This window comes from Falco cherrug, chromosome 8 (genome assembly GCF_023634085.1).
Source record: "Falco cherrug isolate bFalChe1 chromosome 8, bFalChe1.pri, whole genome shotgun sequence".
In the NCBI taxonomy this organism is placed as follows: Eukaryota; Metazoa; Chordata; class Aves; order Falconiformes; family Falconidae; genus Falco; species Falco cherrug.
This window is the reverse complement of record NC_073704.1, coordinates 63734648-63751407: the sequence shown is the minus strand read 5'-3', so window position 1 is coordinate 63751407 and position 16760 is coordinate 63734648. Positions and strand designations below refer to the sequence as shown.

Here is a 16760-nt window from a genome sequence, read left to right as displayed (position 1 = left end):
CTCCCTGTGGCTGCCTTTAATGTGGTCCTTGGGTAGTACCAAAATAAATCCTTTGTACTTGTGCAGAGATGAGAACTTTTTGCACACGCAAGCCTTTTATACTTCTAAACTTCCACTTCAATAGTCCTCTCTGGAGTCATTTTATCCCTTTGCTCTCATCTCTCTTCTTACCATAGTGTGAGAACATCTTGGATTTCATGATGCAGTGGCCTCGCACAAGCAGGCATGTGGGAATGAATAAGCAAGTAGAGCCCATTGATGTTTTCTTGGTGTCAGTGATTTATGTTGCATTTCTGCATTGGTGTCATCCCAGGACATCCAGGTGCTTTCCAGGCGCTCCTTAAAGATTTGTGCATGGTGGTGCTGTGCCCCTTTCCCAGTGCACATGGACCGTTTGTGCTTGGGGGCCAGCGCATGGGCAGAGCGAAGTGGGGTGTTGGCAAACCCCGGGCAGCTTTCTGCCTGCTCCGGACTGGTGACCGAGCGGTTACCGTGCCTGAGCAAGGGGGTGACGTGCTGACTCGCATCTGCAGCCGTGTGAGCGCACCTGACCCCAGCTTTCCTCTTGCAAAGCTTTGTGTGGCTGGTGGCCTTTGTTTTACGGTTGAAGAATGGAGCCCGTGGAAACGAAAGGTGTATCAGAGGCAGTGGCTTTGCTGCGTGTTCTGCTGGCTCAGCCTCTGAGGAGAGTTTAACAAGGGGTTTGTAGGAACTTGGCGCAGTTACACCTTTGCTTTAGCACACCTGTGGCATGGTATTACGTGTTGGGCAGGCTTTTGAAGCTGCATGACAATTCCAATAATGAATCTTGCTCTTAGTGTAGAGCTCAAAGTCCCTTCTGGGTAAAGCTGTTTTGTAAAGAAAATCTTCCCTTGTACTGTAATACAGTATCTTGTTTAGCTGAGCTCATGGCCAGCTGTTGTCTAGGGTATTTAATTACGGCCAGAGAGCTAGAAGGATCTCCAGAAGTGGTTCAAGGTAGACAGAATGTGGCTAGCTGGCTGGTGGGTGAGAAGCACATATGGCCTGGCAGGGGTTGGCCTTCTTTTGGATTTAACTTGGGAAAAGGAGGAGATACTTCCATCCCTGGGAGTGCTCAAGGCCAGGTTGGATGGGGCTTTGAGCAGCCTGGGCTAGTGGCCGGTGTCCCTGCTCCTGGCAGAGGGGTTACAAGTAGATGATCTTTAAGGTCCCTTCCAACCCAACCCATTCTCTCATTTTATGATAAATAAAATTGCATCTGTATCAGGTGAGAAGGTGACTTATTGATTTAAAACACAGCCCTGCCCTGGAAGGCGATGGCACAGCTGTGTGCTGCTGTGGGCACCCTGGAGGTTGTCCCCAGATGGTTTCCAGTCAGTGTGTGTTGTTTACGAGCCGTGGCTAATTGTTTGCCCTTCATGAGCTGTCACATCCTAGGCAGGTCACTGGCCAGTGGGGATGCTTCAGGCCTGTCTGTGCCTCTGCTGTTTGGTTTCCAGCATAAGATTTGCCTCTTGGTTTCACTGAGACTTGGCATTCAGGAACACTTTGGAGATGGGGAAGAACTCAGACGTACTTCACAGTGTGAAAATGCATGTAGCCTTATTATATTAGCAAAATTATTTTCTACCAACTGACCGATTTTGGCACATTCTTGTAAGTGTTATTTTTGGAGATGAGAAATAACTCATCAGAATGACTTGCGAAGGAGTACATTTTATGTGTGTGCATGGCAGTTCACTGTCTTGTCTGAAGCACAGGCTTCCTTTGGTCATAATTCCAGCTCCAGCAAAGACTTCTAGCACGTGGACTGATGGTTGGGGGACACTGCACCTCTGTTGCATTCAGTAGGATGACACTCCAGTAGTCAACTTCATGATTTTATTACTAGATCTTTAAATAGAGAATATTGCTCTTCCACCATGAGATATAAGAATGTTGCTTTAGGATTCTGTCTTCAGCCCAAGGTAAACGTTATTTGTGTAAAAGAAAGAGGGGAGAGAGAAACCTTGCATGGTTCTGGCGTCACTTCCTTTTATTGGGGTTTTCTGTTCAGGAGGGACAGGAGAGGTGACTTTTCTTCTCTAGCTAGCTGTATATCTGTTTATTTGGCACTAATTGCTGTGCCACAGGCTGTGGCTTTTGCACAGAAGTGGAGGCATGGAAGGTGCCATAGGAGGGCAGGGTTAGACATGCAGTTTGGTTCGGTACTGTCTTGTACCTCATTCGGTTTTTGTTTCCAAACTTTTCCGTCCTTTCTCCATGTTGTAAAGGAATGAGCTTATTCTAGACTTGGACAGCTTTTGGGTGCCAGTGCTCAAAATCAGAGAAGGGAAAAAAAGGAAGATAATTGTATAGTGCTCCAGGTATCACTTGCTAACTGTGGGATTCCAGTGTGTGAGTTTCCAAGGCATGCATGAAATGAAAATAAAACCAGTAATTATTTTAAAAATTTAAGGAACTCACAAGGGAAGAAGAGAGAAGGAAAGAGTTTACACCCAAATGCCATTTCTAGGACTCCACAGTATTGATTTTGGCTGTTGGTTACTGGAAATACGACAACTTGTAAAACCCTTTTAGGTTATGAATTCTGTGACAGCAGGTGCTGACTGAGCTGCCTTTGCAAAGGACGTGGGACCTGGCTGGAGGGTGCTTGAACCAACCTGGGTTTGCACCTTCTCCGAGTGCTGCTGGGGCAGCAGCTGTGCCCACAGAGCCTGCCTTCCCCTGTGCTGGGCAAGCCCCGCTGAGCTCCAGGCTCTGCACCTCCTGCCTCACTGGGAGCGGGGCTGAGCTGGGACTTTTTGAAAGAAGAGGGGCAAATTGCTTAGGCCAGCTGAAAATGGATTAAAATCACCTCTTCTGCTGGTTTGTCAGCGTGCCTGGCTGGCTGGAGAGCATGAGGCTCTGCACGCAGCAGCTCCCTGGCAGGGCCTTTCCGCTCGCAGATACCGCTCCTGAGCGGGCAGTACATGAGCCCTGAGCTGACCCTTTTTGGGTGGGAGATGGTGGATCCAAGCCTCCTCCGCACTTAGCAGGTCAGTGAAGCACCCAGCTGTGGTCATGGCCCTGTTTACCTTTGTAATGAGGACATTGACCTGCTGAGGAGTGGAGTGAGCAGCAAAGCTTGTTCTGGGGGGGTTTGTGGTCCTTGGTAAAAGAGGCCAGGTCAGTGGCTGAGAGAAAGCAGGAATTTATCCTCTCAGATAAATTTGCAATGAGCAAATTAAGACTGTTTTCTTTTGGAGTAAACGCTCTTGTATTTAGTAAGTGCTAAACCAGAGCAGGGGGAAAAAATCCAAGAAGCACGGAAAAAACACTAAGCTAGAAAGAGAACATGAGCTGGGAAAGCGAGGTGGTTTATTTTAGTGGGCACCCATTGGAGACCAAATGGCTGCTGTGAATTTCTGCTCTGTAGGACAAAAAGCATTGCTGTTGGAAATCGTTAGATGGCAAATCAGACTCTCCCCTCATTTGTTTGGATTCTTGTGTTTTACTGCTATGAATTTGGCTGCTGTTCAGACAGAGGAGTTTTGTTGTTGTTTGTTTAAGCAGTGGTTTGCAGGGTTGCACTTGGCTTTTCTGGCCATAGCAGCGTTATCTAATAGAGGTTCCTGTGACAGATCCTGCCCCACTGTAGCTCTCCCGAGCACGAAGCCATGGTGAACCACATCCCTGCGGAAGGATGTGGGATGTGCCCCTGTTTGCTCTTGATCTTTGTAGGTACTGGGCACAGGGGGACCTCCCCAGCCTGCAGCTCGTGGGTGGCTTTGAAACCTGGGGTGATGAAGCTGCGTGGGGTGTTGTGCTCGGTGACAGCTGATGTGAAACCAAAGCTGAGCGACAGCAGCGTGAAAACAGATCTCTGCTGTGTGGCACCCTGCACCTTTCCCAGGAGGTCCGTGTAATCTGCACAGCACGCCTGAGTTGTGATCCTCACAGGGCTGCTCAGGAGGGTCCTTGGAAAGTATCCGCAGCTGCTGTGAGAGTGTCAGGAGCCCATGCTCTTTCTGCTTAAGCATAGGAAGGCTTCACGTCAGCTCGCTGCAGCGTTTCATCCTTGTGCTTGTCTTCTAAAACAGCTTGTCAGCAGAGCCAGAAGTGGAGAGGTGATAGCTCGAGATGTGACAGTTACACTGTCTTTGCCTCCCTCGGCGTGTGTAACAAAATACATAGGCAGGAGCAGAGGCTTTGATCTGCTCACTGTGTATTTATTGCCGGGTGTTTATCTGGAAGTCTTGTAGCCAAATTAGTCCTGGAAAACTCTTCCCTCTAGTGTTCAGCTGGGCTTGTGCTGCAGCTTGCATGCAAAAACATAGCACCTTTGTGGTTTTACGAAATGTAAAGCAGCCACCGGGGTAAGATCCGGGTCACGCTGCGGGCACCCACGCTCCCGACAGAACAGCATGCCCGCCTGCTGCTCACCCGAGTATTTTTCCTTCCTTCTGCTCTAGGTGAACATCATCCCGATTATTGCCAAAGCAGACACCATCTCCAAGAGCGAGTTGCACAAGTTCAAGATAAAGATAATGAGCGAACTGGTCAGCAATGGCGTGCAGATCTATCAGTTCCCCACAGACGATGAAGCCGTTGCTGAGATTAACTCTGTGATGAACGTGAGTAATGCTGCCCATTGCATCGCCACCAAAGGTTGTGACAATTAAACTGCCACACAAAAATGCGTTTGGAAGGCAAGTTTCATTGGGATTGTCCAGACACTGAATCTGTTTGAAAGTTGAGCTGTGGATCTGACAGATGCCTGAGGCTAGTGCATACAGAATTAATTAAAATGTGGCTCTTATTTAATCTGTGTGCTCTCTGGAGAAACTCAGCTCTAAAATCGGTTGTATTAATTTTTTTTTAAATAATTTCTTCAAAATTCATTCTGTTTGCTTTTAGGTTACTTTTAATTTGAGGAGGGAGAAACTTTGAATAAAAATTTTACAGTTAAGATTACCTTTCTGACTCAGGGAGGCTAAGCAGAGAAAACCCAATTCAAAATAAAGAAAAAAAATTGTTGGAGTCCATTTTGTCTTTTTTGAAATTCGAAGGTCAAATTCAGACCCGGCTGAGGCATGTGCAAAAACACTTTCAGGTTTCCTGTCTCCCAAATCAGAGTGTAGCTATTGCAGCAGAAATAGCTGAAATGTTTCCGTGTTCATTTTTTAAATAGAAAGTAGCTTTTTCATTAAAATGAACATTTTCCTGCATATTTGTTTCTGATTCAGTGCTTTGTCTCTCACACACACCCCTCCCCCTTTGTGTTTTAAATTTCAATAGCCAATTGATTTCTGGGTCGATGGGATACATGTTTTCACTGTAATAGTTCTTTTTTGCTGAATTTGTGAAACATTTGGAAGATGCACTCTTTAAAAAAAATTGCAAGCTGTGTGTATTGGGGGGGGAAAAAGTGAGTCATGCTTGCTTGGTTTTTGAGGATTTTTTTTTTTGTTTTTTTTCCCCAATGAAAATGTTTTGGGCCACGTCTCTACCAGTTCCCACTTCCAGATCTGTTTCTTCTTAAATGTGAAGGACTTTGTCAGCCTCGTCCTGCTGAAGCACCCGCTCCATGGCTTCTTCCCTGCAGTGCTGAGGACGGTGCCCTGTTTCCTTACTGCGCTTGATGCTTTGCAGACTTCGAGAGCAATGAGCACACGTTGTATCCTGTACATGTCCCTTCCCGTGCCCACACACAAACTGCTGTGCCAAGGCCTGTTTATGGATGTCTTTGCTTGTGCTTTCTGCAAGGCAGGGAGTGCCCTGCTCTTGGCATGTGGAAAGACTACAGCTGCAAGAACAACCTGACAAATGGATGGAGGGAGATCAGTAATGATCATGGTGTTCCCACAATATTTCCCCACCTAGTTCAGTCCAGCCAGCATTGCTAGTAAGCTGTGTTGTGGCCCTACACTGCTCTCTGTTGTAATATCCCAGCGTAGAGCAGAGACTGCTCCGAGTACTGGAGGCTGTTAGCTTCAGAGGGAGGACTTTTTGCAGTTGATCCTGTGCCTAAATGAGGGGGATCTAATGGCTGAGCTGATCTCTGAGGGGTTGGCCCATGCACTGAGTCCCTGCCTTGGCTCTGTTTCAGGCTCATCTGCCCTTCGCTGTGGTCGGCAGCACGGAGGAGGTGAAAGTTGGGAACAAGCTGGTGAGAGCTCGGCAGTACCCATGGGGAGTGGTGCAAGGTAAGGCGCTGTGAGCTGGGCACCCCCTGCACCCTCCCTTGCGTGGGCATGTGCTGGCACCCTCTCCAGCTCTGCCTGCGTGTGCATGAAGGTGCCCTGTGCTAAACGGTGCAGAAATGTTCTGTGCAGCCTTTTGTGGGTTGGCCAATCTTCCCTTTGAATTCCTGTTCCTACTAGCAGGTAGTGATGGTCAGCGGGAATCCCTGCATCCAAGGGGCTGTGCTGTGCCCTGTGTGGGATGGCAGGGAGAGGTCCTTGTGAGGAGAGTGGCTGGAGTTAAGCTCGATGTACATTTGTGCTCCCCAGCCGTGTGTGCAGTTTGCTGACTTCCCCCTTTGCTTCCATCAGTTGAGAATGAAAGTCACTGCGACTTTGTGAAACTGCGGGAAATGCTGATTCGAGTCAACATGGAGGATCTTCGGGAGCAGACTCACACCCGCCACTATGAGCTGTACAGGAGGTGCAAACTGGAAGAGATGGGCTTCAAGGACACAGATCCAGACAGCCAGCCCTTCAGGTGAGTGGCCTTTGTGTCTAACATCGATTTGGAGTAACGGTTTGGTACTGACACTCCCCCCAGAAATGGGAGGTTTGCAGCTGGTATCCACAATGTTGGGCTGGAAGATACTAGCACTGGGTTTGAACTTTGCAGCTGAGTTAGACCTTCCCTTTCTGCCTGTTTGTCTTTAAGCAATGCGGACAGGCGTGCGTTTCCCCATCCCTAACTCATTGGTGTCCAAAGAATCTGGATCTCGTTTGCTTTCTTCCCCAGCCTCCAAGAAACATACGAGACCAAAAGGAAAGAGTTCTTGGGCGAGCTCCAGAAGAAAGAGGAAGAAATGAGACAAATGTTTGTTAACAAAGTCAAGGAGACGGAGGCAGAGCTGAAGGAGAAGGAGAGGGAGGTGGGTGTGCCAAAAACCTGTGAGAGGAGCCCAAAATACAGCCAGCATAGGATCTGGGTCTGGGCAACATAAGAATCCTGGAAAGCACATGCAGCTCTCGAGCAGACCTCACCAGCCAAAGCGCACACACACACCTTCCCCCACTCAGAGAAGGGGATGCAGGGTAATGTTTTCAAAACAGCATCACACTGGCTTAGGTGTCTCAGAAACAAGTCTTCCCCATCCTGTGCAGTGTGTAGGAGACTTGGCTGCTGCTTGCTGAGTGAAGGACAGTGTGGGACGTTTTGGGGAGCATCCATGTCAGGTAGACTTTACCTCTGGACAGCAGAGTAAAGGGGACAGCTGGGCTGGAGTCCCTTGGGTCATTGGTGTGAGGCCCCAGGCAGCTGCTGTGACGGAGGAGAAAATAAATGGACCATCCTCAAAATCAGTGAGGAACAAAAGAGCCCACAATGTCCACAGCCCCCTTGCAGGGCTGCAGGCTGAGCTGAGACCCTTGGTGCGCTTACCCGGGGCTCATGCTTTCTCCTGCTTTGATACGTCGCGTCAGGCAGAGCTGAATTTATTGTCTTTGCTGCTTTTGGTGAAGAGGCTGTGATTGCCCAGAGGCCAGCTCTGCCGAGGGGCTTGCACAGCGCAGGGGTGCCGGCTGCCGTGCCCTGCCATGGGGTCGCTCTGGGCAGGGGGTGGGGATTTGTGTGGGAGGTGCGAGTGGGGCTGTTGGGGAGGGGAGCAGGGGGAGCGCAAGCTGGTCATGCTGAATGTGATGCTCAGAGGGTCTGTCTCCTACCAGCTGCATGAGAAATTTGAGCACTTAAAAAGGATACACCAGGAAGAGAAAAGGAAGGTGGAGGAGAAGAGGAGGGAGCTGGAGGAAGAGATGAATGCCTTCAACAGGCGGAAAGTAGCGGTGGAAACCTTGCAGTCCCAATCCTTGCAGGCTACCTCACAGCAGCCACTGAAGAAGGACAAAGACAAGAAAAAGTAAGTGACTGAGCTAGAGCCTTTCTCCTCTGCCACTGGGAAGCTGGGTGTCTGCTCCAGTGCTTTAACGTGTGATCAGTTGTTTAGCAAATGGAAAAGGGGATTTTGGAATCCTAATTCCTACCCTTCTGACTCCGCACTCAAAGTGGAGGAGAGATGGGGCCCTCCCATGCCCGGGCACTGCCCTGGGGAGGCCCTGGTGACCACAGGTGGGGGGATTTGCCATCTGGGGCCTTTCTCTAACGGCCAGGTGTCCTGTGGGGTTTGCCCTTCCTCTGTGACAGCCAGCTGAAGCGAGCCTGCGAGCCGTCTGCTCCTGGAGACGGACCAGAAGGTGACTGGAAGTGAGCTGCATCTCCTCCCCAGCAGAGAGGAGTGGGGACAGTCCTGACACGGTTGTAACATCCTACAGATGTGGTCCCCTGTCGTGCACTACTTCACTGTGATCCGTAGGCTTGGGGCCCTCTTTGGGACCGCACTTATTTTATTTTTGGAGGCAAAGCTGTAAAGAAAGGAAACAGCGGCTTAGAGTGAGAAGATGCCTTGGGAATTCCTTAGGGTTCTGTGTGAGATAGGGCTCCAGGGCATGGTTCTTCTGCTTAGGAGAAAGCTCTTTTCCCCTAAAGGCAGAATTCCTGTCTTTGCTTGCTGCAAGTTATTTGATGTTTCTGAAGCCAGCAAGTGTGGAGCGAGGGCATGTAAATAATGCCCTTTCAGCTGCCTGGTTGTGTAATGGAAGAGCAGGAGTGGGGCAGACGGGTTTAAAAAGAAGAGGGGGAGGGGGTGAACCTGCTTTTGGTCAAGCCACTCTTCAAGGAGCACTGGCTAAGGAGCAAAGCAAGAAGCACCATCATGCAAGCTGGTAACTCTGTTACTCTGTCATTTTTTGTTACTTCCCCTTGCGTGAAGGAGCTTGAGGGTCAGAGCTGCATTCTGTCAGATCCGGAACAGGCGAGTGGCAGTGCTTTCTGAGCCTTTTAATGGTGAAAAGACAGACAGACCATCATGAGCAGCAACACCCGAGTTTGCTCTTGACATCACAGCGTTCAGCTTCACGTTGCTGATGAGATCTTGTGCTCTGTCACCTCACTGCTGTGAACTGCAGCACTAGAGGAGCTCGTTCTACGTACTGACATGCTAGTAATTTGTTTCTTCCCGTGGAAGATGGCAGTGTGTGTTATTGAACTTATTTCCTTGGAATGTGAATGTGTTGCTGTTTAAAACAAACCCAAAGCACACCCTTCTGCAGACCTCTGGGCATGCTCTGGGCATATCCCACCTCACCCACAGAGTCCAAAATGGTCTGTAAAACATTTTGCTGAAAATAGGGTTTAATCCTGATAAACTCGCACATGAATTAGGGGCTGAATGTTGGGGCAGCCTGGGGCCCAGGGCTGCTTTGGGGAAGGTGAGCATGCCGAGCTGCACGCTGTTAACTTGCGTGAGCGATGCCAGTCACCAGGATGCTCTGGCGGCGATGTTCTGTGTGTGCTGGCCACGCAGAAACTGCAGCTTCCCTCTGCTCCATCTGTCCCCAGCAGAAACAGCTTTTCTGTGCTTTGCTGGTTTTAGCCCACCTGCGGATGAGTCCGGCCACCCTTCCTCTGCTGGGTGGTGCCTGGGAACCGGCTGTGGTCAGAAGTGGGGTCAGGAGAGGGCAGCTCAGGCAGTGTGCGAAGGACCAAGGGGCACCTCTGTGCAGTGGGGACACCCCCTGGTGCTGGGGCTGGGGGCTCTCTTCAGCTCCAGAGCACAGCTAGGGGAGGTGCGCCGTCATCAGGAATAAAATTAATAAATTAGGGAGAGGAAGTGGTTTTGGGGTTGGTATTTTGTTGGTTGGGTTAGGTTTTTTGTGATTTTTGTTGTTGTTGTTGTTGTTGTTGCAAGCCTGTGAGCTAGTTCAAAATGTGGTATTTGGAGGTTTCTGTTCAAGCAGGATAATCAACTTTTTTTTAAAAAAAAAATAATTCAAAGGAAGGTGCCTCCCCTTGGCCTTGCCAGTGACCTGTCTTCCTAGACCCCCATTTCATCTGGGAGGCATTGGAAGGAGCTGGGGGCTTTGTGAAACCTGCGTGTCAGAGAGCACAGCCCTCGCCCGTCCCGCTGCCGCGTCCCAGGCAGCCTGTTCCGTGTTACCCCACAGACCACACAGGCATTAAGAGGATCTGCGTATTCCCAATCAATCAGCGGGAATGTCTTTCCCAGCTTTCTTACCAGGATCTTTCAGCCAAACTGGATGGGAAGGCAGCTGGGATCTGGGCACCGGTGGCAGGCAGTGTCCTCCCGGGCACCAGTGGCAGAGCGTAGGGTTCAGGCTGTGCCTGCGGCTTCAGTGACCGAGGAGCCAGCGCTGTACGGAGCCGAGTGCGGTGTTAGCTAGGGGTTTGCTCCCTGCTTGCCTGGGGGCACGTGCCCACCTGGGGCGGTGTGAGGAATGGGATGGAGGGGGTGCGAAGGGGCATCGCTGCCGAGAGAGCCCCACGCCCCCCCCAAGGGATGGGGCTGCGAGGAGTACCCTGGGCGTACAGCCAAGGTGCTGCGACCTCGCAGGAGCTGGGAATATATTGTGAGCTCTGGAGGGGGTGTTGTTTCTACTTCCAGTTGTGAGGAGAGCCGGTTGAACCTTTTATCGTCTCCTGTTTCAACACAGTGGGTTTAGCAGCTTTAGTAAGGGATGGAGGTGGAAGAATTGCAGGTGTTGAGGGGAGACCCGGGTGGCTGCACGGAGGTTCCCTTTGGCACTTGCAGCAGCTGAGCGGGTTGTGCTCTGGTGGGGCTCAGCGTGCGGGGGGCCGCCCTTGTCTGCGAGCAGTGTTTGCCCTTCTCTTCCTTTTTTCTTTTTAACATATTTAGCTACATTTTGCTTTCATTTAATTTTCGTAATTTAATTCATGCTTTTTTTTATGTTTTGTTTCTTTCAGTTAATCACATACAGACTTTCAGGCCAAGAGTGGACTTGGTGCTTTCATGTGTTAAGTTGCTTGAGTTTCCCACCCTGTGACCCTTCTCATAACATTGTGTGAGTGGACCAAAGTGAAAGAGAAAATGAGCATCTTCGGTGGTTGCAGTGTAACGACTCGCTGTTATCTGTACAGAATTTATCAGGAGGTGTTAAGGAAGTAACCTTTACCATGTACATTTTGTTAAACAAAGTCAACTAATCCCTAAAGTAAGATGTTTTGTTCTAAACCCAGTGATTGAGAGCTGTGTATAAAGTGACCGTAACTGTTTGTCTGAACTCATCTTACCCACCATATAAATAATTGCGTTCTAGGTTTTATTATTATTATTTTTTAATTGGCTAAGGCGACTGCTTGAGGCTCATCTACCTTCCCCTGTACATGCACAGATGTAAGGAGTGGTCTGAAGAATGCTGAAATGTTTGTTTTTCTAACAAACTTCTCAAATAAGTTTTTAGAATGGGTAGAAAACCACAATGCTTAGACTTTCTGCTCTGGGAATCTTAGTCAGAGTAACCCTCATTCCTGTAATTATATATTTTAATCCTGAATTACTCTAAACACATTCTACATCATTTATAATATTTTTTTATAAATATATAAGAGAGGAGAGAGAGAGAAAGAATTGTTAACAAAATTAATGGGACAATGTTTTGAATTTTCTTTACTGCTAAAGTAGAACATTTATATAGAAAGATTTTTCGTAAGAGTTTGTTGTATAATGTGGAACTACAGGATTTGTGTAGCTTTTCAGTTGTCATTTACCAATGTATTTTACTGTTGTGGAAAAATTATTTAAGTGGTCATATTTACTGCTACTCTTTAACCTTAAGTTTACCATGTGCCTAATAAGGAGAATCCTCTGATCTTGAGCTATGCACCGTATTTATGCTGATAGGCTCTATTCCCCTTGGAAAGTGCTTTCTTTAACACTTTGCATGCCTAGAGATCACATCCTTGTTATCCTGGGCAACTGAGCTTAGAGGAATAATTAGGATCAATATTATTATTTTCCACTCAAACCATTTTGTGATAAGGCGGGGCAGTGACTGAATAGGGACTCACTAGCTGTGTTGTCATGGAAAAACAGTTGGACCCAATTCCATCCATCCATCAGATAACAGGCTAAAAGAGAGCAAATATTTTATATTAACTCCCATGTAGTGTCTTTAGAGTTTATAAGAACACTGGCTGGCTAAGTGTTAGTTGTGAGTGTGTGCATTTTTATTTAGTTATTAACATTACAAGATTTTTCTGATAGTTTAAAGACAAGAAGGATGTCAGCAGATTCCTTCTTTGACTTGCGGATGGAGGTGCACGGCCTCGTGCCTGAGCCGTGCAGGTCTCTGTGAGGGCAGTGCTGTGCTGGAGGGTGAGATGAGGTTCTTCAACTTGCATATCCCGTTAAAGCAGCTTTTTCTTTGTTTTTCATCCTAAACACGTGCTCAGGTGTTAAACTGTTTTCATATGCACATTGGCCTTTTCTATGGATATACTGAAAATCATGTCAGTGTTACTTGATGCTTGTAAGAAGGAACCTCCCAAGGATCTCACGGGTGCCTTTCAGAACAGGCGGCTCCTCAGAGAGTAGAAATTGCGCGCGCTTGTTAGGAGTCTGCTGAAAGCTGAACATCTAATTTTCAAGGCTGTGCCTCCAGGTTAGATGTATTTTAAAGAGTAACTGGCAAATGTTAGGAGGGTTAATGTGTTTTTCTCAGAGAAATGTACCAGGAACCCAGCCTATTGTTACATGCAAGTAGACAATTCCAGCTTGCCACTGCCTACAGCCCAATCGTGTCACACGTTAGGGGCAGGATTTTGACTTTAGCTAATGAGAGAACCTCTGGCGCACTAATTGCGTGAGTCAGCAGCCCAGTTGGGTTCGTTGTGTTGCTTCTCAAAGCAAATGCTATGTGGGCTGGGATAAAACAGTAACTGATGACAGAGAGTGTGCGAGCAGCTGCCTTGCCATCGCTTTTCCACTCGATAGCTTTCTCCTGATCTCACGCTGCAGCCAGCAAGATCTATGCAAATGATTTCTATCTGTCCTGGCTCATCAGAGATCAATTCTTTTTTCCTAGAATAACAGGTAGTTAAAAATAATGATGATAACAATGAAAGAGTAAAAACCTTCAAATCCATGGGCATTGTGAAGAAATTTCCAGCTTCTTCTCATGAAGACATTCAGAATGTATGTAACAATATTTTAATGATGATTATTATATTACATTGACTTTATGTTGTGATGGACATACCTTTACCTTGTAGTTATTTTTTAGAGCCCTTGATACCATAATCTGCCCAATGGGACTCAGTGTTTTCTTGGGTTTTTTTCCTCTAGTACTTGATTTTTCCTTTTGGCTGAGAAAAGATTTAAGTATATGGTATATAGAGTAGTTCTGTATCTTATTTTTATTTAACAAGTTACAAATACGTGGTGATGCTAATCTCACTCCAGTTCGAAGACTTACTTTTTGTAGGCTAGAAGAAGTGAAAGAAAAACCCTTCAGAAATGACTGAAACTGTTCAGTTACACATCTTTCAGCTGTTTTATGTATTTATCTGTAAAAGGTTGGTATTAATGGGGAAAAAACTGTCCATTTTTTTATCATTTAAACACTTACCATCATGTTTGTTGTCTGCTTTCTAATTTAAAATGTGTTTTGCGGGGCTCTAAGCCATGTAGGCTTCCCGTCTGGCTGGGTGCCATTGGGTGGTGGACTTGGAGCACATGGAGGCACCTGGGGGACCAGCCCGGGGGTAGCAGCCTCTCGGACGTGCTGCATCTGTTCGCTTTGTCATTCCAAATGTGTTGGGTTTTGGGGTTTTGTTTTTGTTTTTGTTTTGTTTTTTTACTTTTGTTTCTTTCCACTCACTTTGTACTTCTTTTCTTTTATTAAATCTCACATGTATTTTGAGTTTTTGTGGTGTCGTTTATTTAGCGGTGGTTTTCCTGTGTTATCTAGCGGATCTCTGTTGAAAATGATAACATATAACGACTGAAACCTTACCAGTCCCAGGATGTCTTATGACTATTGGGAACATTCAAAAATAAAATTAGCTAATTAATTAACAATTAGGTAATCATACAGTATGCAGGAAAGCACCTAATCTGTAATCTGGGGAGAAATTCTAAGATATTAATTCAAATGCTGTCCCTGTTGGGGCAAAAGTAGCCTCCAGGCTTGTTGGTACATCTCCCCTGTGGGATCTGGTGACTGAGTGGGTAGATGTACTGGCAGTTTCACTGATGTAACGATGCCCAAAGAGGTGATTTAAGGGTAGGGTGAAAAGGGAGCAGAGGTGGAGGGTTTCTTAACGGTGCTTCCAAGGCCGTATGACTTTTCTGGAGAAGCACATCACGCACTTAGGCCAGGGCCATAAAAAGAGCACAGCTTTAGTTTGGAGGGTTCTTTTTGTCAGAGGGAGCTGCTGCTGAAGCTTTACCTGAAGGCCTGTGCTGGTGTCTGTTCTGTGGGCCATTTCTACCTATGAAGTTTTATATTCAGATAGTTTAGGGTCTCTGGGTTTTATTTGGTCTGGTGCTGAGATCAACGCTGCACCTGAAGCAAAACCAACAAGTGGAGTCTTGCAGATGCACAATGTTGGCTGAAGTGGTGCTTCTGATGGGAGCCCCAGTTTCAAGAACAAATCCAAGTGGGTGACCCTGGCTGCTTGTGAAATCTTTTTAGCAACATGCAGGTGGACGGTGCTGTTGCTGCAGGAGTTGGCTTGTGTGCGAGACGTCTGCTTTCTGCGCTTAATATGCAGCTTGCTTAAAAGGCAGAGGGCAGTTCTGGTCATCCAGTGTGCTGCCTGTGTGCATGCCGTGTTTTTACAAGGTCAGGATGGTTTCCCCAGCTGCGGTACCGTGCTGTACGGACACCATACATCCACTCACAGAGACCCGACCAGAAGCGTGGTTGGAGCTGGTAACGATCACCAACAAAGTGCAGGGGGAAGTCTGAGGCTGCACTGGGTTAGAGTTGTCGCTTGAGCCGGTTCAATTTTTGAAGGATAAGCCCGAGTGGGGACTTAGCAGTTGATACCAGGTAGTTTGTATGAGATGTTTTACAACCTTTTCCACCCCAACACTTTTTAAAGCCAAATCGAAAAGAGAAAGTCATTCAGGTACATAAGAATTAACTGGGAAACTGAGGTGGTAGAGAAGCTGGCCGTGTTAAAGACGGGCCGCCTGGTGATTCAGGGTGATGTACATTGGCAAGTATTTTTCCACAGGAGCAATGTTAAGATCGTTCATTAATATCTGTGCAAAGCTCCTAGAGATGCTCACGGGAGCTTGCGAGATGTGGCGTGTTGCTACAGAAGCCGTCGGCAGTGCTGTCGGGACTGACAGTGTTTTGCAGGGCCAGAGCCGACGCCGGTGGCCGAGGCCCTGGGACGTGTTGATGTTTCCATTCGGGAGACGACCCAAACCAGCCTCAGCTCCCTGGGCTGCTCGGTGGGGAGAGCTGCGCAGCTGTGAGGGCTGTGACCTGGGAGGTGAGGCAGGGGCGGCGTGAAGCCGCTGGCTCTGCGGGCTGGGAGAGCTGGCTGGGGCTGCCTGCGCTGGCCCGCGGCGCCTCTCCCCATCCGGGCTCTCCGTAGCATGTGGCTTCTCAGATGTTCTCTCTCGGCAGTCTTTCCTCATTAAAACTTTAAATCAATCCTCTGATTACCAGTTCCAAACAAGACCGTGGTGGCCGGAGAGCTGCTCCCAGTTGCGATGGTTTGAAGGGAGATGTCTGTGCCCAGCCCTGCGCGCTGCCAGGCGGCAAATGTTAATTTGTACTTTGACCTTTCATGCTGTCTTTACTTAATGTAAATAACTGAAACTTAAATACTGATTCTCTTTTGTTTTTTCTGTAGCTTTTTTAGTCTTCCCAGTGCGTGCTCCATAACATCAGGAAGATATGTTAATTAGAAGATTTATTAAGGCAAAAACATCTCATGCAGAAGAAATTAATTGGTGCTTTCACCTTTAAGCTTGCAATATATTGCACAGAAGAGATTACATAGCAAGGACTAAGATAAGATACACCATCTCTTTTGATCGGGAAAAGTTTGCTTGATCAGGTTTCTTGATAAAGTTGAAAGATACTTGCCAAAAGATAAACCACTAATTAAGGCTGCTGCATGGCTTGCACTAAAACCAAAATGCAAATCTCCAGGCGAGAGCCGGTAGAAAGCATTTAACGCTGACTGAACTGCAGAGACAGGGACAGAGCTGGGTTAGTGTGAGAGGAGCTTTCAGCTTGCTGCTTGAGCTGCCGCTGTACTGGGGTTTCTGTGGGTCCTCGCCTGGGTCTGGGCTTGGGGTGTAACTGTCGAGCCTCCTCATGTCCCTAACCTTTCAGCTGGATTCTCACATCTCTCAGCAATAGCTCTTCCGTGTAGCTTTTTTTTTTTTTTTTTTTTTTTTTTCCTGTAGACTTACAGGTTTTATAACCCAAATCCCCCAACCTTCATTTGTTTAGTTTTCCTGGGGCTGCCCACGTGTGCCTCAGAGCTTAACCCCTTCCCCGGAGCTCCCTGCCCACCTCCCCACCCGTTGCCTCCGGACCAGTACCCCTGCCCCATCCTACTGGGGGTGTGGGTGAGGAGAGAACATTTTAAAGGACAACTAAATGTTATATGTTAATGGTTTAAAGCTGGAGACTTGGTGTTCCTGGTTGTGAGTTCTGTGTTTGTAACAGACTGACTTCCCCTTCGGTAAATACTTGGGGTTTTTTTAAAAAAAA

At 47.6% G+C, this 16760-nt stretch overlaps 1 protein-coding gene across 2 annotated transcripts in view; it reads left to right on the top strand.

Moving 5' to 3' along the window:
- The window catches only part of SEPTIN8 (septin 8), a 37896-nt gene extending 21483 nt beyond the window's left edge, over positions 1–16413 (top strand). The window contains exons 5-10 of one of the 2 annotated variants that reach the window (XM_055717735.1): positions 4437–4598; positions 6074–6170; positions 6519–6687; positions 6943–7075; positions 7869–8059; positions 15889–16413. In XM_055717735.1, coding sequence (XP_055573710.1) covers positions 4437–4598; positions 6074–6170; positions 6519–6687; positions 6943–7075; positions 7869–8059; positions 15889–15943 — 807 coding nt within the window. In that variant the 3' untranslated portion in view covers positions 15944–16413. Of the gene's footprint in view, positions 1–4436; positions 4599–6073; positions 6171–6518; positions 6688–6942; positions 7076–7868; positions 8060–10980; positions 13938–15888 lie in introns of those variants that run through there. The other variant, XM_055717734.1, reaches the window with a different exon arrangement.
- Positions 16414–16760: the final 347 nt, after the last annotated feature.